General features: G+C 40.3%; 2 protein-coding genes and 1 pseudogene across 2 annotated transcripts; all 3 read right to left on the bottom strand.

Annotated features, from left to right (window-relative positions):
• LOC109486635 overlaps nt 1–6673 on the bottom strand; it is a 19022-nt pseudogene extending 12349 nt beyond the window's left edge.
• Nucleotides 1741–9311, bottom strand: LOC109486637 (zinc finger protein 208-like). The gene is made up of 5 exons (XM_019790494.1): nt 9267–9311; nt 7843–8694; nt 4662–5596; nt 4094–4156; nt 1741–2893 (listed from the first exon to the last, which is right to left on the bottom strand). The coding sequence occupies exons 2-5, from the start codon at nt 8673–8675 to the stop codon at nt 1857–1859; spliced, it is 2868 nt and encodes a 955-aa protein (XP_019646053.1). The 5' UTR covers nt 8676–8694; nt 9267–9311; the 3' UTR covers nt 1741–1856.
• On the bottom strand, nt 8681–20325 carry LOC109486638 (carboxypeptidase N subunit 2-like). Its single transcript, XM_019790495.1, has 4 exons — nt 20317–20325; nt 19923–20102; nt 19598–19760; nt 8681–8694 (listed from the first exon to the last, which is right to left on the bottom strand). The coding sequence occupies exons 1-4, from the start codon at nt 20323–20325 to the stop codon at nt 8681–8683; spliced, it is 366 nt and encodes a 121-aa protein (XP_019646054.1).
• Between the last annotated feature and the right edge of the window lie 1894 nt (nt 20326–22219).

Here is a 22219-nt window from a genome sequence, read left to right on the forward strand (position 1 = left end):
TAAACTTTTATAAAATTATCAAAGAATTAGCACCAAAATACTTACAGGAATTGGTACCACTACAAACCCGTGACTCCACCCCCTACAGTCTCCGTACTGATCAGAATTACGTCTTAATTCCTGCTAGAACTGAGAAATTCAAAAGATCTTTTCTGCCTACTTCCATTGTTTCCTGGAATAACTTGCCATTAACTACACGAGCATCAACATCAATTGCCATCTTTAAAAAAGAGTTGGAGACGTTTTATCACAGCCCTCACACTCAACCTCACTTCTCCCACGGTCCGAGAAACCCAGCTATCCACCTTACCAGACTCAGACTCAACCGCAGTCACTTAAACTTTCACCTGTTCCAACATCAATGTGTGCCCAGTCCTGCGTGCAAATGTGGTCACTTCAACGAAACAGCTGTACACTACTTCCTACACTGCCCACTGTACACTGACGAACGCATTGACATGTTATCATCGCTAACTAACATTCTGCCATTTGACACAAACAACGTCACCGACAACACTTTATGTTCAACCATTCTCAGGGGTAACCCCTCATTGTCGTTTGTCAACAACTGTAACATATTTGATGTGGTTTTCAACTTTATTTTGCAGACAGGACGTTTTGTTTGATTTAGTTGATTCATTTTGATTTGTACACCAGCCTATTATGTACCCTTGTTATTTCTTCTTATTATTATTACTTTGTTTTATTGTATCCTTTTATGTGTGAGGAGAGGGCTGAGATAAGTTTTATAACTTTTTGCCTCATCCTCGGAAAATAAATGCGAATAAAATAAAATATGTCTGAGTTTATTGTTTATTGTTGGAATTATCATGTTACATGCGCTGATTTGCATAGGGGCAAGTTAGACAACATCCTCAAAAGAGATCATTAAAGAAGATAGGTAGACACAACATATTACGTGTTTTTATTTATCTGAGAAGCTAAGAGGCAGAAAGCTTCATACTTGATTTGTACCACTGTCTTATATGTCACTAATGGAGGTTTAATAAAGCACATAAAGCACGTAAAGTTATTACCTACAGCTAATTACAGGACACTTAAAAGCAAACAACATTAAACAAACAACGCTCTAGTGCATCTAGAACTAACATACATGCTGCTAACTAACTATAAATTTTGGATTGTAAGGATCTAGTATACTGCGGTTAGTTAAATGCAAATCAAAGAAAACAAGTTAACTAATAAGTGCTATAACAGGCGGACCATGCACCTGGACGTCAAATTAACGGTCTTCTACCGTGTAACTCCGTCACTATAGTCTAAAAAAACACAGTCGCATTCTTTACATGACTTCTAGTTCTAACCAACAGGTTACGGAGCATGCATTCGTAAAGAAAACAGTAAATAAGAGCTCAGGTCACATTGCTAAAATTGATCTACAAACCTCGCTACTGACTCCAATAATAGCACACAATAATACCTATAACAACCAAAGACAACTACAGGTAATTGACAGACGTCGAACGAACGATGTGGTGTCTTACCACGTGAATCTCTGTCACTATTGTCTAATTAAACACTCCACAATCGTATTTCCACTCTACTTGAAGTACTTCTAGATCTGATAACGATACTTTAAGTTAAAACTTTTGGTCCAACACAAAAAATTCTCTCACCTAGAGCTTTCGACCAATTTTTTAGTTCATTGGACCAAACGTTTTAACTTTAAACATGTAACTGCCAAAAGAGATGAACTTTCATGATAGTATAAGAAAACTTGTTTACAGATTAGAAAAACTGCACTCTCACCTTTATACACTATACATTGTACTTCTCGTCCTAAGAAACAGATTACAGGGCAATCGGGACATAAAATAGTTGTTTTCGTTGCATTTTCACACATGTTCAATTTCTCTTGCGTGAGTCCACATGTGCTTCTTTAAACTTACCAGCTGAATAAACTTTCTGTTACACTCCTTGCATACGTACGGTTTCTCACCCGTGTGAGTCCGCATGTGTGTCTTTAGATTATACAGCAGACTAAACTGTCTGCCGCACTCCTCACACCTGTACGGTTTCTCACCAGTGTGTGTCCCCACGTGTCTCTTTAGATTACCCAGGTTACTGAACTGCTTGCTGCACTCCTCACACCTGTAGGGTTTCTCACCAGTGTGTGTCCCCACGTGTCTCTTTAGATTACCCAGGTTACTGAACTGCTTGCTGCACTCCTCACACCTGTAGGGTTTCTCACCCGTATGAATCCTAATGTGTGTCTTTAGATTTGACAGCCAACTAAACTGCATGCCGCACAGCTCACACTTGTACGGTTTCTCACCCGTGTGAGTTCTCATGTGGCTTTTCAATTCATCCACCCTGCTGAACTGCATGCAACATTCCTCACACCTGTACGGTTTCTCACCAGTGTGAGTCCGCATGTGTGTCTTCAGACTGAACAGAATACTGAACTGTCTGCCGCACTCCTCACACGTGTACGGTTTTTCACCGGTGTGTGTTCTGATATGCCTCCTCAAGTGATCCAGTGTACTGAAGTAGCTGCTACATTCCTCACATTGATACGGTTTCTCACCTGTGTGTGTCCGCATATGTGTCTTTAGGTATGACAGTGTACTAAACTGCTGCCTACATTCCTCACACCCGTAAGGTTTCTCACCGGTATGAGTCCGTATGTGTCCCTTCAGATGATGCAGCCTGCTGAACTGTCTGCTGCACTCTTCACACGTGAACGGTTTCTCCCCAGTGTGAGTCCGCATGTGCCTCTTCAGACCACCCAGCTCGCCAAACTGTTTGCTGCATTCTTCACATCTGAATGTTTTCTCACCCGTGTGTGTCCGTAGGTGAGCCTTCAGACTACTCCTGTAGCGAAACTCCTTGCCACACTCGCTACACATGTGGGTACGCGGAGAATCCTCTTGTTTGGGGTTAGAGTCAGCTCTGGCCGCCATGTTGGTCAAACTCCTGAAAATCCAATATGTCAAATGAAAGAAATTGATAACCACGTACACTGCATGCACACTTACAAATGCGTAAATGTTATTGCAACTGTTTTGGTTAATCAACACAACTTGCGAATGATTTGCATGACGGCAAATAGATATAGCAAAACAAAATCATAGTTTGACACTTACCAAGATGCACTGACGCTCCAAAGTACTGCACGATGTTTTCACGACGACACAGATCCTCACGGCTGCAGAGTCAGTACTGACAGAAACAGAGCAGTCAGGGACGCGTTTATATAGGGACTGACTGGGTGGGGGATAAAACCGGTCCTGTGGTACTTGTACTTGATTACGACACAAAGGAAACCACCATGATGATTTGCATAGGGAAGAATTAGACAACATCGTTCGTAGGAAAAAGAGACCGAGTTGGAGACTAACAATATAGTTGGTGATCAATAAAAACAGCAACATATTGCGTGTCTGAATTCATTGTTAAAATTATCATGTTGTATGCGTTGATTTGCATAGGGACAAATTAGACGATTTCATTAGGAAAAAAATCATTAAAGAAGATAGGTACACATTACGTGTTCTGATTTATTGGTAAAACTGAGATGCAGAAAATTAGCTACATATGTATCTTACAGAAAACTTGGAAAACAAACAATATTTTGATTTCTTACTAAGTAACGTGCTGCATCTATATCTAAATTCTAAAATCTCAAATCTACATTGTGTATCTTACAACACATATTGAAAGCAAACCTCACCAACGTTTTTAAGGAATTTAGAACTACTAACATAGTGCTATCTAATTATACTAAGTATACTGTTAGTTGGAAGCAAATAAAACAAAAATAGCCAATAGGGTGCTGTAGCAGACGGACCATGCACCTTGACGTCAAACTTAACTCTGTTACAATTGTCTAAACACCCAACAGTTACATTTTACGCACGACTTCTATTTCTAGTCAACGGGCTACGGAGCATGGAATAGTAATTTTACAATGTATTCATATATAGGGTACAGTACTAGAAAACAGTAACTAAGAGGTACAGATTTCTAAAGGAGAACATCGCTAACGACTCATATGATACCATATGATAGTAATCTTTACATGGACACTAGATGGTTTTCGCTAGTGTAAGATTCCATGTCTACTAGACATTCAGACAACTTAACTGCCAAAACCTTTTGCTACATTTTCCAGCAGTGTTGGAACATTTGTAACCTGTATGAGTCTGTATGCATTTCCCTAAACTGCTTTCAGTGTTCCTCGCATCTGTTCGTCTTTCTCAGGTTCTCAGGACGAACGATCTTTTACAGTATAACTCTGTTACTATTGTCTTAACAGTCCACAGTCGCATTTTGCACACGACTTCTAGTTCTAACCAACAGGCTAGGGAGCATGCATTAGTAATTTTACAATTTAGTCATGTAGAGAGTACACTTTCCAACAACAGTAAATACATGTAATGGGTCACATTACTAGGAAAGGATCTACAAGCCTCGCTAGCAACTCAAAAGATACCACATAATAGTAATACTTACATGGCCACTGGAGAGGTTTCGTTGGTATGAGATTGCATATGAAACACACAGACTACTTAAATGCCAAAAGATTTTGCTTTTCCAGCTGCGTTGCAAACATTTCTCACCCGTATGAGCCTGCATGTGCGTTAACTTAATATCTGCCTAAACTGCGTTCAGCAATCCTAGCATCAGTGTGTTTTTTTTTCTCTCACCAGTGTGAGTGCGCCTGTGACGCTTCATACCAGACAGCTGACTAAACTGCTTGTTGCACACTTCACATCTGTACGGTTTTTCACCAGTGTGAGTCCTCATGTGTGTCTTCAGACTACCTAGCCTACTGAACTGCCTACCACACTCCTCACATCTGTACGGTTTCTCACCAGTGTGAGTCCGCATGTGTCTCTTTAGATCACTCAGTCGACTAAACTCATTGCTGCATTCCTCACACCTGTAGGGATTTTCGCCCGTGTGAGTCCTTATGTGTCTCTTCAGGTGATTCAGCTCCCTGAATTGTCTGCCACACTCTTCGCATCTGTACGGTTTCTCACCAGTGTGAGTCCGTGTGTGTCTCTTTAGATGACTCAGCTTAACAAAACATCTGCCGCACTCCTCACAACGGTACGGTTTCTCACCGGTATGAGTCCTCATGTGCTCCTTTAGATGGGCCAACCTGCTGAACGGCTTACTGCATTCCTCACATTTGTACGGTTTCTCACCTGTGTGAGTCCGTATGTGTGTCTTTAGATTACTCAGCTCACTGAACTGTCTGTTGCACTCCCCACACGTGTAGGGTTTCTCCCCAGTGTGGGTTCTGATATGCTTCTTCAGATCATCCAGCCTAACAAACCACTTGCTACATTCCCCACAATGATAAGGTTTCTCACCCGTGTGAGTCCGCATGTGTATTTTTAGAGTACTCAGCAGACTGAAGCTTTTGTTACATTCCTCACATTGGTAAGGTTTCTCGCCCGTGTGAGTTAGCACGTGTCTCTTCAGATGACTGAGGTAGCGAAACTCCTTGCCACACTCGCCGCACTTGTGGGTACGCGGAGAATCCTGGTGTCCAGTTCCACTCTCTCCCTCCTGTTGTTTCAGGTAACAATCAGCTCCGGTCGCCATGTTGGTCAAACTCGTAATCCTGCAGGAACATTGTATAACATGTCATATATCAAATGGAATTGAGTCTAAAAGTCCATGGTTAGAATTTTAACTGGACGGATGTCCTACATGTACTTGACTAAAGTCTCTACCCTTATAACGGCCGGTTTAACAGTATCAAAAGTAAGCCGAAATGTAGACACACACATTGTTCTTCACACATCTACAATGTAGTGAGACCTGCAACAAAGTGCAACATGGCCTTGGTCATACATAGAAAAATATAGGAAAACAAAATCACAGTCCGAACTTATAATTACCAAGATGCACTGACGGTCCAAAGTACTGCACGATGTTTTCACGACGACACAGATCCTCACGGCTGCAGAGTCAGTACTGACAGAAACAGAGCAGTCAGGGACGCGTTTATATAGGGACTGAGTGGGTGGATAAAACCGGTCCGCTGGGTTTTACCTGATTAGGAAACTAGAGATAGTATCTTCTTTCATGCGCCGATTTGAAATTCAGACAACATCATGAGATAAAAATACAATCACTTGGACAATAACTGTAAAGACAACAACATTGAAACTAAGATCAAGGGACGATTGTCTGCATACAATGGGGATCGTGTTGCTTCGTCAGACTGTTTAATCTTATTTAATGAAAGGTTCATAATAAATGGCCAATCATAGTTTTAAAAATGTACCAAACGCCTCCTTTAACTAAACTGTTTAAGCATTAAAGCTAGCGTTAAGTCCTGAATCAAAACGACCAGCCATAAATAAAATCGATGTTTTGTAGCTGTTACATATTTTAAAACAATATAACGTTTCATTAACGACTTTGGAACAATTTTGTCTGGCGCTTCCCAATTTTACAAAGAACGCTCGAAGGCTGTTATGTAGCTTCGAATTTCTAAGATTACGCCACACTTCAAGTATCTGGTACCACGACACTGAGAGTTCAGGTTGTCAACAAACCTCTTACCTGTCTTTCAAAACTGCCCAGAGTTAATACAGTGCCGAAGTAAGGCGGAAATCGCCTCAGATTGGAGAGAAATAAATGACACCACACGCACGACTAAAAAATGGCGGTTCAGCGTCAGCATAGGTCAAACCAATGAGGGCAAAGGTTAAAGGTGACAAACCTGATTACCCCGGTCCAGGATTCTGTTGTTACGGACGCCTTGTCGAATATAGAATTTTTCTGGTATATCAGTTTAAACGATTGTCCATGCTACAGTTAATAAAATTATAGTAAAATAGAGACGAAGAAAAATGAGGAAAAAGATATGATGTAGTAATGATGATGACTAGTTACGAGATATATGTTACACCCTGGTCTACAGGGTAAAGAGCATGGGGACAGGAAACATGGAAAAAATGACGATGGTGACCAATGAATACGGCACATAATGCGCTTTATTGTTGAAACTGAGATGCAAAAATTTGACAAATTTGTAAATGCTACATCTAGTTAACAGTACAATGGAAAAAGAAACAACAGTTCACTGTTTTTCCCTTCACATATTACAAATGTACTAATGTCATAATAACATATCTTAATCATTCAAACAATAAGGGATAGCAAAAGTCCTTGATAAAGTGTTACAATCGATAGGACTAATCACAAGTTTCATGTTACACACTGGCCTACAGGGTAAAGAGCATGGGGACAGGGACCATGGAAAAATAACAGCGATGGTGACAAATAAATACGGCACATAACGCGCTTTATTGTTGAGACTGAGATGCAAAAAGTTGTCAAATCTCTAACAGCTACCACTAGTTAACAGAACACTGGAACTGAGAGAAACAACAGTTCACTTTTTTCACTTCGCATTTTACAAACAACATTAATGTGCTGCAACCGAAACTAAACGCTAGAAAGCTAGTATATTTACAAATATTAAAACAAAGAAAACTACATTTCGATGAATTGATAACATACTTCCCAAAACGCTACATGCTTGTACTTGAACATGTACATGTAGTTGACTAAGTTAACAGACGGACAATGACACATTACGGTTAAACGAACGGTGTCTTACCATGTAAGTATTGTCTAAATACTACACTTTTGCACTAATTCTCACTAATCAACAGGCTACGAAGCATGTATTTGCACCGATCGTGATATAAAATCACCGCTATTGTTAACTATTACATTGGAATCATATATAGAATACACTACTGGCAGAAAAAGGGTACAAAAGCGGCTTCACTTACAATAGAATAGCATGCATCAAACAGAAAGCTTCAGTTGCATTTTTAACACATCTACGGTTTCTCCGCTCTGTGAGTTCCCACGTGTCTCTTTAAATTGCTGCTTGTGGCGAATTGACTGCTGCACTCCTCACATCTGTACGGTTTCTCACCAGTGTGAGTCCGCATATGTCTCTTCAGATCTGACAGTGTACTAAACGACCGGCTGCACTCCTCACACCTGTAGGGCTTCTCCCCAGTGTGAGTCTGCATGTGTCTCTTCAGATGACCCGGCCTGCCGAACTGCTTACTGCACTCTTTACACTTGTAAGGTTTTTCACCAGTGTGAGTCCGTATGTGTCTCTTTAGATCAGACAAGTTACTGAATGGCCGGCAACACTCCTCACATTTGTATGGCTTCTCCCCAGTGTGAGTCCGCATGTGTGTTTCCAGATTACTCAGTGTTCTGAACTGCCTGCTACACCCCTCACATCTGTACGGTTTCTCACCTGTGTGAGTCCGCATATGTCTGTTCAGATTACCCAGATCACTGAACTGCCTGTTGCACTCCTCACACGTGTAGGGTTTTTCACCAGTGTGGGTCCTGATATGCGACATCAGGCGAGCCAGCGTACCAAACCACCTGCCGCATTTCTCACATTGATACGGTTTCTCACCGGTGTGAATCCGCATGTGTCTCTTTAGATTACTCAGCAGACTGAAGCTTTCGTTACATTCCTCACATCGGTAAGGTTTCTCACCTGTGTGAGCCCGCACGTGTCGCCTCAGATAACTCAGGTAAGGAAACTCCTTGCCACACTCGCCGCACTTGTGGGTACGCGGAGAATCCTGATCTCCATGTTCATGTGTTCCCTCCTCATGTTTAAGGTGAGATTCAGCTCTGGTCGCCATGTTGGTCAAACTCGTAACCCTACAGGAACAAGTATGATTTGTCAATTTAATGGAATTTAGAATATGCTATACGTGCGGACTCACGCCGTTATACCGATAAATTCTTCTAAACATGCTGTTACAAAACATCACAACATACATGTAGCATATTCAGAACACGGCATATCATACAAGGGTACACTGTAGTACCGTACAAAGCAGCTACACTAGAGAACAACTCCAACTTACCCAATATCATTCAAGATTAAACTACTGCCCCTGCATAAATGAAAAAAAATCAATATTTCATTTAAATAAAGCTTCAAATGGGTCACGAAATTTATATGGTATATATATAACTTGCATACTGACAAATGCGCCTAAACATGTCAGTTACTGTGAGTTACATGTATCGGTTTTGGTTTATAGAAATTTATATTCGGGTTTGTGTGGCGTTAAAAGTGGTTTCGATCATCGGAGAATGAATAGCATGAATAGCCAACAATTAAAGGTAAGTTCTTCGTCCGCCGATTTGTAAAGCAACTTAAAAATACATGTAGATGCCACTTGGAAATTACAGATAAAGAAAAAAATGTAAAATTCGGTACTCACCAAGATGCACTGACGCTCCAAAGTACTGCGCGATGTTTTCACGACGGCACAGATCCTCACGGCTGCAGAGTCAGTACTGACAGAAACAGAGCAGTCAGGGGCGCGTTTATATAGGGACTGGGTGGGTGGATAAAACCGGTCCGATGGGTTTTACTTGATTAGGAAACAAAGGAAAGCACCATGCTGATTTGCATAGAGAAGAGTCAGACTACATCGCTCGTAGTAAAAAGAGACCGAGTTCGAGACTAGCAATAAAGTTGGGAATTGTTAACATACTATGGTTATTCCGCGGTTATGGGAATAAAAATGGAACTCCACTACACTTGTATATTCCTAGCCCTTTGCACAATACTTAGCAGGACTGATCCAGGATCACAGCCAAAAGACAAACAGGAGATAAAGAAATTACAGGTCACATGCAACTTCAGAACCGATTGCACATCTGACTGGGCCACTTTTGCTTTCATGATTAAGCACAGCGGGGCTAGCGGAACTCACGTCAGTAGCAAGAAAATGCTATTGCACAATAGTGGCACAAAGTTTTCACTGATCATGATTCTGATCTTAAGCGGGGATATTGAGATCAACCCAGGGCCTAGACCACCAAAGTTTCCATGTGGGAGTTGTAACAAGGCAGTACGTAACACCCATAATGCAATATGCTGTGATGAATGCGATAGATGGTACCACAGTGACTGCATTGGGCTATGTTCTCAAGTATACAGTGCACTAGAAACCCACCGATCATACTCGTGGGTATGTTGTGACTGTGGTATACCCAACTTTGCATCGGCCATATTCGATATCACTGATGAAACATTCCATTCAGTAAACTCATTTGACACGATGAGTTCTGACTCAAGTTTACCAGACGAAATCCCAATGGCTACATCCACTCCACTTAAATCAAAGCAGGGTAATTCTCAAACGAGGGGTCAAAGTCACAAGAGATCCAAAAGTAAACTTCTCCTAGTAAACTGTCAGAGTGTGCGGAACAAAACAGCTGAACTGGCGACAGTAGTTGACTCTTACAAGCCAGATATAGTAGCAGGTACAGAGTCATGGCTCAACCAAAACATAGCAAGTAGTGAAATATTCCCCAGCAACTACATAGCACACCGGAAAGACAGACAAACTGACCAAGGAGGTGGTGTATTTCAGGCCAACAGAGATGATCTAATTGTTACCCATAGGCCAGACCTTGACACAGACTGCGAGGTTCTGTGGACACAAACTCAACTTGTAGGAAGGAAACCACTGATAATAGGTACATACTACAGACCCCCATCAGACCAGGGCAATAGTCTGGATGAACTTGACAGGTCTATATGTAAAATGGGAGCAAAAATAAACTCTGACAATGTGATCATTCTTGGCGATTTCAACACCCCTGGCATCAAATGGGATACTACTGTAGCTGACAATAGTCAGGCATACACAGGCCAAGCAGAGAAACTACTAAACCTAATGGATAACCACGGGTTATTTCAAACAGTCCAGGAACCAACTAGAAATGGTAATCTCTTGGACCTGGTCTTAGTTAATAACCCCAACATAATTGAGAAGACCACAGTAGTCCCGGGGATAAGTGACCACGACATGGTTCTAGTGGACGTTAACCTGGCACTGAAACAAAACAGGAAACCTAAGAGAAAAGTGTACATCCGCACAAAAGCCGACGAACCAGCCATTAAGAAAGACCTAACGGATTATGCAACTAACTTTCACAAAAGAACTCAGGATATGTCAGTTACACAGAAGTAGTCAGACTTCAAAGACAAAATGAAAGACACGATGAACAAGCACATCCCAAGTAAGATAACATCAAGCAGATACAACTTGCCTTGGTTCAACAGAAACCTAAGGAGGCACTGTCGTAAGAAGCATCGACTCTATAACAAAGCTAAGAAAACAGGCTAAGAAGAAGACTGGAACAAATATAAGAGAGTTAAGAAGGGAGTTCAGAAAAGCATAAGACAAGCACACTCTAAATACGTGGCAGACATACTGGGAGAAGCTATAGTTGACAAACCTAAAACATTCTGGTCGTACATAAAAGGACTGAGGAAAGACCTTGTCGGGGTAGCACCCCTAAAGGTGGGAAATACCATCATCAGTGACAGTGGGAAAAAAGCAGAAGTACTCAGTTCACAGTTCAAAAGTGTTTTCACAGAGGAAGACACCACAGATATGCCATCTCTAGGCCAGCCATGTACTCCTCCAATGGAACATATAGTAGTTTCTACTGATGGTGTCGAAAAAATGCTTCAAGGTCTTAATCCCTCTAAAGCATCAGGACCAGACCAAATACCACCGTGTTTCCTCAAGTTGACAGCTGGTGAAATCGCGCCTGTTCTAACCAATATTTTCCAACACTCGCTAAACACTGCAGAAATCCCTAAAGATTGGAGGGATGCAAATATATGCGCCATCTTTAAAAAAGGAGATAGAGCGGTCCCCAGCAACTACAGACCTGTTTCACTGACCTGCATATCCTGCAAACTACTTGAACATATCATCCATAGCCAAATCATGAAGCACCTAGAAAGTTACAGTATATTAACGGATTACCAGCATGGATTTAGAGCCAAACGATCCACAGAAACACAGTTTATACTAACAGTCCATGACATAGCTGGCGCACTAAACAGTAAACGGCAGGTAGATTTAGCAATACTTGATTTCACTAAAGCCTTTGATAAAGTCCCCAATGGCAGGCTCGTCTCAAAACTGGAGTATTATGGAATCCAAGGCCCTACGCTGAATCGGTTAAAGGCTTTCCTGACCACCAGGGAACAAACAGTAGTGGTTGAAGGGAAGGCGTCGGCTCCAGTTAAAGTAGCGTCTGGGGTCCCTCAAGGAACCGTCCTGGGGCCATTGCTCTTTCTCTTGTGTATAAATGACCTAATTTATATACAATAATTTTCAGATTCCATTGCACAAATGTGTTTAAAAGTTGAAGTAAATGACAATTACATTGAGATTTTTCTTAAATAACGTGTGTAAAATGTTCTTTAATACCCTTTGAAACGATCACTTGGTGGCTTTATTCGATGGTTATAGCAACTGACAATGCTTTATCACACCATATTTACCTCGGGGCGGGTCATTAACCCTTAATTATAGCACATCTTGTGTGAAGGTCACCATTTAAAAAAGATTCAGGAGCCTTGATGCCTTTTACAATGAAATTTATTTTTCTATGATATTTTCTGCAGTACAGCGATATAGGCCTGCTACATTCGAGGCTGAGATACATTTTATACTTTACAGAGAACAATATTTCCCTGTTATTGCAATTGGTAGGGCAATCATTAAAGTTTGAACAGCTATTAACCCTATTTAGACCCGGCTTTTTGGGGCATGCTGGGACCGAGGGGGGCTTTTCCCGGCCCGCCCCCTGTAACTCACCAACCACTTGTCGTAGGGCCACCAAATTTTCAGAGAATAGTGTAGTAATAAAATTGATTTATTACAAGAAATTTGTGTTCTTATAACGACATTTGACGTAATCATGACGTCATTTTCGTGATTTTTTGGGTCAAATGGTAAAAAAAAATTTTCCGCTAAACTCAGTGAAATACAACCAAACTTGAACAATAAGTATCTTTGATGGAATGCTAAGGTCTACTTAGACTTATGTTGCCCCTGGCAACAATACTGGCGTCAAAATGACGTCCTAAAATGACGTAATGCATAATAAGTTGTTAGCCATGTTAAATCGTCAATCTTAAATTTTTGAAAGTACATTTCTTTCAAGATACAGCCTCAAAACGCTTGTTTTTGAGACTGAATTAATGCAGGGTATCACATAATAATCAATACAAATCACAACAATCAAATAATACACAACACGCATATTTGCTCCACAGATTTCTTCATGTTCAAATCAAAATTACTGAATTTTCCAAAAACAGATCTGTCAGAAACCCGTTGCCATTGCAACACTAAAAATCAATAATTTGTCTAATTAACTTGAAATTGGTTTTAAATAAATTACATGTAAAGTCACAAAATTTGATGGTTTTAGCGCAAGCCGTTCAGCGCTATCTGAGATGAAAGTTGGCCTCAAAAGCCCCCCCCCCTGGTCTGAATACATGTACTATATTAGGGTTAAATTGAAACTGCAAAATACAACCATGATTAATAAAAAGTCACAGATTCTGAAAAAGGCATAACCACAGTTTTTACAATGCTTTAAATTCAAAATATATATCAAAATATCAAACTCAAAATATATATTATTTTGCATTAAAACACAACATCACTGTCCCAAAAATGGCAGCCAGAGGCTGAATTGACATTGGGGCATCACATTAATAGTATAAAACGACATATTAAGTGATTACAATTGAAATGAAAAACTACAACTCATTTAAAAAAAAGACTCAGCACTGATGCCTTTCAAATGAAACTTTACATATTTTATACTTTCTGCAGTACATTGCTCTGCTATTAAAGTTACAGAATTGGTTCGTCCATGATTACACATTGTATTGAAATGCGCTGAAATGTACAATGCTTTAAATTCAAAATGAAAAACTACAACTCATTTAAAAAAAGACTCATCGCTGATGCCTTTCAAATGAAACTTTACATATTTTATACTTCCTGCAGTACATTGCTCTTCTACTAAAGTTACAGAATTGGTTCGTCCATGATTACACATTGTATAATTTACACAAAATCCCAAAACATTCTTTCCCTGCTCTTGCTAGGGCAATCATTAAAGTTAGAACAACTATTGAATTAAAAGTTAAACATTGCAAAATTCCACCATGATACAAATAATAAAAACTTCTAAAATACTTATTAGAATTGTGACCATTGTTACAATACTACAAATTGAAAGCAAAAAAAACTACAACTCATCTTGGAACAGACTCAACGTTGATGCTTTTAAAAATGAAACTTTACATATTTGTACTTTATTCAGTACATTGCTCTGCTACTAGAGTTCCAGACTACGATAGTACATGATTATACATTGTATACTTAACACAAAATGACAAAACACTCTTTCCCTGTTCTTGGTAGGTCCGTGATTACAGTAAGCACAGCAACTGTTACAATGGCTGTTCCTGCACAGTATGGATTGTTAAATCTAACATCTGTACTCGTGTACAATTGTAACAAATACTACACAACGAGAGGCTCTCAATCAAAATTTCCCGAAATGAAATATGTCTCTTAGAAATATAACTTGTCATGTAGGGATAAGATTTAAGTCCGTGGCTTTTTAAGTAGCTTGAAATATTAAAATTGGCAGACGACAGCATCGATATTGAGCTGAAAGTGTCCACACCCCAATACTACTTGTCAATGACTATATTTTCATATCATAAATTTCAAAATGTCATGTAAGGATAAGATTGAGATTTTGTGATTTTTTGAGTAGTTTAGAATATCCATCTTGTTTTATGGCAGACATCAGCATCAATTATGAGCTGCGAGCGCCTACAGCTCAATACTATATTTGTGTACTTGACTTAATTTTTATATTACATTTTTGTAAATCAAATTTAAATCTAAGTTGCTGCAATGTTACAGTTGTCAAAAAGAGGCATGAGAGCGTCATTCGCTAAACTTCACTTTAAGTTATAATTCTTTATATTTTCCCGAATTGTCAGCGCCCCCCCCCCCCAAAAAAAAAAAAATTTTTAGAAAATTCTATTCTAATTTCAAATTAGAAAATTGTGGCAATGAGAATGTACAGGGTTGATATCAAACGATATACCATTATAAGCAACCAAGCTACAACTTTCACAAATACGGGAGGTACCATTATTAAAACTGTACGTACATTTAAGTTTCTCTCAAGAAATGTAGCTCACAATATTAGATTTAAAGTAATTCTTTTACAACCTGGTGTCCTACCGAAACGCCCCAACAACTTTAAACTTGTCTCCAAAACCACGAACTACGTCTGAGAAAAGAATAATACATCCAGGATAAATGCAATTTTAAAACCATGATGTTCATGGTGTTCATGCTATCCACCTTGAACTTTGGGCCTGCACTCCACTGTACTTTCCTGCAGAGGGCGTTACTAGGTACTATGTCCTAGTAAAGGACAAGGTACTAAAAAGTTACTAAATGTTCTGCAATAACAGTGTAAACCACCATGCACATCTGCTTCCTTGTTAGTTAATTTAGGCCAGGCGAATTCAATTTGTAGATTTGTAGATGTTTTACGTGTTTTTGCATAAGAATTGTGGAAATCAGTCATGGCATTTTGATAGTGTTTCTACAATTTCCTACAGAAAATTTAGCTGCGAAATTTAGCTGCTAAGGGATGGATTTTCAGCATCCAAGGATTCAGTGACGGCCTGCTACTGAACCTGCCCTATCTGATCATGACCACTGACCATTTCTGTCAATATTTTTAGGGGTTGGCATTTATTTTCACATCTGCATACATAGGGTTCGGATGTATTAAGGCAGCTAGCACTTCGTTCTGTGATGATTTCCCTACTTTTGGAGATTAAATATTAGCTTGAGACAGATCCTGCTATGTCTGATCATGACCACTGACCATTTCTGTAGACGCTTCATTCTTTGGTGGTATTTCCACATCTACGTAGTATAGTGTTTGCTCAATAGAGTAAAGACCATTGTCCCCCTCCCTGAGCCTCCCTGCCTCATTAACTGACAGCCCAACTTTCAAGTGTAATGTAGACTTATTGGATGGTTAATTTCTGACATTTCCGACAACTACTAAATCACAAGGTCAAAGGCAAACTCTCTGCCTACATAAATTTTGTGAATAACTTGCTAATATTATAATATTGATATTATAAGCACATCTAAATTTATAAACTTCAAGTGCCCGGCGGGACCCCTAGACAAACTTTTTTTCAAGCAAATTTGGTATGTATGTATTCGTCAGTAAAAACCCTATAACATCCCATCGATCCCAGGTGTATCATTATTATTACAACAGAGATATTATCTAATATGTTCAGATTTTTGGCAAAAATCACATGCTTGCAATATTCATACAGGGTCAGCAAAGTGTAGGAGATGTTGTGCACTCTGGGCCCGACACACTGTTTTAGAACAACTTGTCTACTTTCTATACATGTGTTCAGTAACTCAAAAGAATGTTGTGTGTGAATGCGCTTTTAGGGCAAAAATAAGATCACAAAAATTGAACTTCTGGCTTCTTAGGAACTGAAATCTGATCACTTTGTTGGGATAAGTGGACAATACAGCCAATTAACTTGTTGACATAGCACCTTCCTTGTTGGGGACCAGACTACCCAAGGAGAACAATAGGCAGTTCACGGCTTGTCCACACCTTTACCTGCTAGTGCCAGACAGTCAGCTTGGCTTGGTTTATCAGCAATAAACAACCATTGTTTCAGGGTTCCAAGTACTAGTACATTGTAAGACTGGAAAAAGACTATACTTTATCGAAAATCCATTTCTTGATCCAACATACTCTACAACAACATAAGGAACAAGTCGATGACATCAAAAAGTATAACTATAATTTGGTTGGCGCAAGCTTTTTAACAAGTTGATTACACTGGCGCACTCACTATCCAGTTTATCGTCTGTTGTTCCCCGACGCAAAAGGGTTCTATAGAGCTGCTACAACTTACCAAAATTCGAAAGAAAGTATGTGCAAGGTTTTACCTATGTCAAACCACTAGTCTAAACACTAGTATAAGAGTACTCTCCTAAGTCCTGTAATGAAAATTGCTCATCAAAACAAACAAAACGGCATCAAATCCAGAAAAACATGGAGGGTTATCAGACTTTTGATTATCAACAGTACCCCTGGTGTTTATGATAAATATACTCAGGTTCTCCTTTACTAAAGTCTCTGAGTTTTATAGGTTTTATGCCTTGTCAGGATATTTGCAATGAAAAAGTCACATTTGACAGAACAATCGACCAGTGTGTAATGTTTAGATCTGGGAATCACACAAATTAGAAACACTAGACATATGGATTCCTTTGTCAATTATAATACACATCCAGCACTGTTCCCAGACAGCCAAACATTTCACACTCCACAGAGGCCAGGTATCACTTCACCTGGTCAACCGGCACCCCTCTTGCAATGTTTTCACACTGGGCAGGGTCAGGGCAATTATCAAACAATAGGAGAAATCTGGAAAATTCAGGGTCAGAGGTTGTATCCATGTGTTGCTAGGGCGGTCGACGCCCAAATTGCTGGGGGGTCGTGAAATGGTCTTAACTCTACTGAGTGGCTGTAAGGCAGCTACCACTTTGTTATTTCACAGTTTTAGAGATTGAATATTAGTCTGAGACTAATCCTGACCTGTCTGACGATGAACACTGGTCATTTATATAGACGCTTCATCCTTTGTTGGCGTTTTTACATACATAAGGTTTGGATATAAGGCAGCTAGCACGTTACAGATTTACGTTACAGATTTGCAACTGTAGGAGATTGAGCGTTTACATGATATTGGCCCTGCCCTATCTTATTACCCCTGGTCATTACAGTCGCTGTGGTGTTTGTGTTGGGATGAGACTGACTCTGTACTATCTGATCATCACCACTGGTCAGTACAGTAGCTGTGGTGTTTGTGTTTGTGTGGATTCAGTTTTGGCCTGAGACTGACCCTGTACTGTATGATCATAACCAGTGGCCATTATACATGTAGTTGTTGCTTAGTACAGAGAATTTAGCTGCGAGGCTGTCGACCTTGTGCCATAAGAAATATTTCTCGCATCCAAGGATTCAGTGTTATCCTGAGACTGACCCTGTCCTGTCTGATCATAACCACTTGTCTTTACAGTAAAAGTAGCTTCCTTGTACAGATAATTTAGCTCTGGGGTAGTAGACCCTGTGCCATAAGAAATATTCGTCGTAGATTCAGCGTTTGCCTGAGACTGTCCTGTCTGATAATAACCACTGGTCTTTACAGTACCTTCTTTGTACAGAGAATTTAGCTCTGGGGTAGTAGGCCCGGTGCCATATGAAAAATTCCTCGCATCCAAAGATTCAGTTTTTGCCTGAGACTGACCCTGTCTTGTCTGATCATTGGTCATTGAAGAAGCTTTGGTGTTTTTGCTGGATTCAGTGATAACATGAGATTGACCCAACCCAGTTTTATTACGTGGGTTGTCAATATCTTCATACTGGTGATCATCACCACTGGCCATCACAGTAGCTATGGTGGTTGTGCTGGATTCACTGATAATATGGGACTGACCCTGCCCTGTCTTAACACGTGGGTTGTCAATATCTTCATACTGGTGATCATCACCACAGGCCAACACAGTAGCTGTGGTGTTTGTGTTGGATTCAGTGATAGCCTGGGACTGACCCTGCCCTGTTTTAAGACGTGGGTTGTCAATATCTTCATACTGGTGATCATCACCACTGGTCATTACTGTAGTTGTGGTGCTTGTGTTGGATTCAGTGATGGTCTCAGACTGCCCCTGCTCTGCCTGATCATGACCACTGGCCATTACCGACACTGCTTTGTTTCTCCCAACAAAACCAGGATTCAGCCCTAATGGAGCATTCTTGATCCTCCTCTTATGCCATATTACAGCCAAGAAGGTCCCAATCAGAACACTAACAGCAACTGAACCACAGATAGAGCTAATAATAACATGTAAGGGGGAACTGGGGGCAACTTCTGGTTTGTTTGAGGTGATTGCAAGGGGCAAAGCTGATGTTGCTCTTGTTATGATTGTGTTTTCTGCAGTATGGGCTGTTGAGCCAGCAGTGGCAGTGCGCTTGAAGAACCACTGATAGTGAGAGGTGAGGGTTGACTTGTAACAGATATCAGTACTTTCTGTGTTGCAAACTGAAGATGTTGACTGTGCATCTAAACATCTATCCATAGTTACTGGTGATTTGTTTGGCTCTTTACATATCAATTCTTTAGGATCAACAATTGTGAGCTTCTGTCCCTGAACTTTGGCGGGATGGGCACATATTATCTTGTCTTTTAATGCGGGATTTAAGTGAGACATTAAACAGTCACACTGCCAGGGGTTCCCGTCTAGTTCTAATAAAGATGGGATGGTATATGTGAGCAAGCAGGAGACTGACAGGGGAATGGCCGACATGTTGTTGTCTTGAAGTCTCAAAACTTTTAATAGGGTCAGATTTCCAAATGTACCAGAATGGATGGTAGTTATCTGGTTGTCGCACAGCCACAAATTTTTTAGCTGGGGATGATTTGCAAAGGTACCAGCAGAAATGGTAGTTATCTGGTTGCCGGCAAGGCTCAACCCGTGTAGCTGGGGTTGATTTGCAAATGTACAGGGATGGATATTAGTTATCTGGTTGCTGGATAGATCCAAAACTCTTAGCTGGGATAGATTTGCAAATGTACAAGGATGTATGGTAGTTATCAGGTTGTTTTCTAGGCACAGCTCTTTTAGCTGGGACAGGTTTTCAAATGTACCAGAAGGGATATAAGCTATTTGGTTGTTGTTCAGGGTCAACGTTTGCAGCTGGGTCAGATTTGCAAATGAATCAGAATGGATGGCGGTTATCTGATTGTAGGACATGCGCAACATTATCAGCTGGTGTTGATTTGCAAATGTACAAGAATGGATGGTAGTTATCTGGTTGCGTTCCAGCCACAACATTTGAAGCTGGGATAAATTTGCAAGTGTACCAGGTTCGATGGTAGTTATCTGGTTGTCACACAGGGCCAACTCTTTTAGCTGCGGCATATTTGAAAACATACCAGCATGGATGGTGGTTAACTGGTTATTGGACAGAAATAAATGTTGTAAATTGGATAGATATGCAAATGCGCCAGTTTCAATATTTGTTATATGGTTGTGACTGAGGGCCACCAAAGTCACCTTCTTATACCGTAACAGGTCAGACTGTTTTACAGTTTTAAAATGGTTAAATTTTAATCTTAACTCAGAGATGGATGTACGGAGGTTCTGAGGGATCCTGGTGAGGAAGGAAGCCCTTGGTGGGTTTGGCTCCTTCAGGATGATGAGAAGGAAAATCAGCAAGTGTCGCAGCTTTCTTCCCATGGTGTCCAGCTACCTATAAACAGAACCCAAATCTCATTTTATAGGTCACACCAACCCGATGCATTGCATCTCAACCGTGACTGAGTCAACAAATCAGCAGTGACAGACCCCATCATAAAAATAACGGTGTAAAAAAATGGACGGTGTGTAAAAATAGTTTCTTTATTCACAAACGTTTTAGCCACTTTCTGGATAGGAACTGAAGACCAAGGATGACACTTTTCTTGTAAGGTGTGTTCTTCTTAGGTAGCTGATCTGAAATGCCATTTGACAAAAAAAATCCAGGTCATATACACACAGTTACGGTAATTGTCTGACAGGTGCACATGCTTTCCTGAATGAAATCGAAGAGTTAATGAGTGCAGTGCTTTTCGTATGAAGAGAAGTGCGGGGTTTTTTTCATGTACGGAAAATGCGATGTATTTCGGCACTTTGGTGCTTTTGGGGGATCAGGATATTAGAGAGCGTTGTCTTTTTGTACGAACAGAGTTTGGGCAGAAACAAGAAAAGAGTAGTATTATCCGCTTTGGGTAGCTAATCCGCAGTGCCGTGTGACAAACAACCCATATATATGTATATAAACGTGGTGGAGTTGATTGTCTGCAGGTGCCTTTCTCTGGTGAATTTGAAGAGGTAAAATGGCAATGCGATGCTGTTTCGATAAATAAATAAATTGATTGGCTTTCTTCGACATAGAAACGAAAGTTGCGGCACCTTATAAAAAAGGTCTGCATCAATGCAAGTATAGTGGCTTATCAACAGCACTGCAAGCAGTTGAAAGCAGAATTTCTACTTTCCACTTGAGACTTAATCAGTACAGACAGTAGACACTAACCTTAGCAACACGACGTGAGGTTTCATCGTGTTGACATTCTGAATTTTTTGGATGTTACTTTTCTTTTCCAGAATAAGATGTTCAAACGTTTTCTCCATTCTTTCTGCCCCTCCATAGAAAACATATATCTTATATCTGTATGTGTGTGATACAATTTTCTCTGGAAGGGGACAGACACGAAAAAGATACATCGTTTGCTAAGGTGTACGCTGAACCGCTGGTCGAAAGAGTTACGTGACCACATAACTGTGACTGATACGTGCAATGAGTCAATTGAAAAAAGTTCATATCAAGAACTTGAATGCAAAAACTGAGCAGATTAAGCAATCCAATCAAAGGACTACCCTTTAAAATCCTCTCTGTAAACATGTATTCCATAGGAATTGCAAATGATTGCACACAATAGCATAAAATGCGGAACCGAATGTCCGAAACAAAACTTGTGCTCACAGTTGTCTATCTTTGCCGACACCGAAAAAAAAAATTTTTCGACTTCATATCTCGATTAATTTAAGGCATAGCAAACGGTCACACCCGTTTCATAGCTAATGGTCAACCTGCAGACTCATACCTTTTGGTACTTTCTGGGAAGGAAATCGCCGTAAAAATGCCTCGGGCACAGGTTGGTGCTGGTCTTGTAGGGTGTGTCAGCCTCCTAGCCTTCGGTAGCTGATCCGCAATGCCGATCTGAAGTGTGACAAACAACCAAAGATTATTCTTGCGTACATGGTGGGGTTGATTGTCTGCACGGTACACACCTGCGTTTTTGGACGAAAAGACTCAAGTTGCTTTTAGGATTAAGAGATCTACTTTCCTTGGTGAAAAGAAGTAAAATGAGGTCTTAATGGGTTTAGGAGATTCCGTGTTGCTCTCTTGGAAGTGTGCGGTGCTTTCTTAGTTAAAGGTTAGCGCAATGCCCAAAACTGTTACTCAAGCAACTGGATATGATTTTGGAAACGGTCAGACGTTTTGTCACTGACACTGCAGAAGAAATGCAGGTTTATAACCATGAACTATTGATTGATATGCAAATAAGTGAAGACAATTAATTTTGGAAATTCAAAAGAAAACAAAGGGTAGACAAGAGCTCCTGTTGTTTGAGAAGTAAAGTCCGGAAGGGGGG

The sequence above is a fragment of the Branchiostoma belcheri genome, unplaced genomic scaffold (genome assembly GCF_001625305.1).
Source record: "Branchiostoma belcheri isolate BF01 breed outbred unplaced genomic scaffold, Haploidv18h27 scaffold82, whole genome shotgun sequence".
NCBI classification, from domain to species: domain Eukaryota; kingdom Metazoa; phylum Chordata; class Leptocardii; order Amphioxiformes; family Branchiostomatidae; genus Branchiostoma; species Branchiostoma belcheri.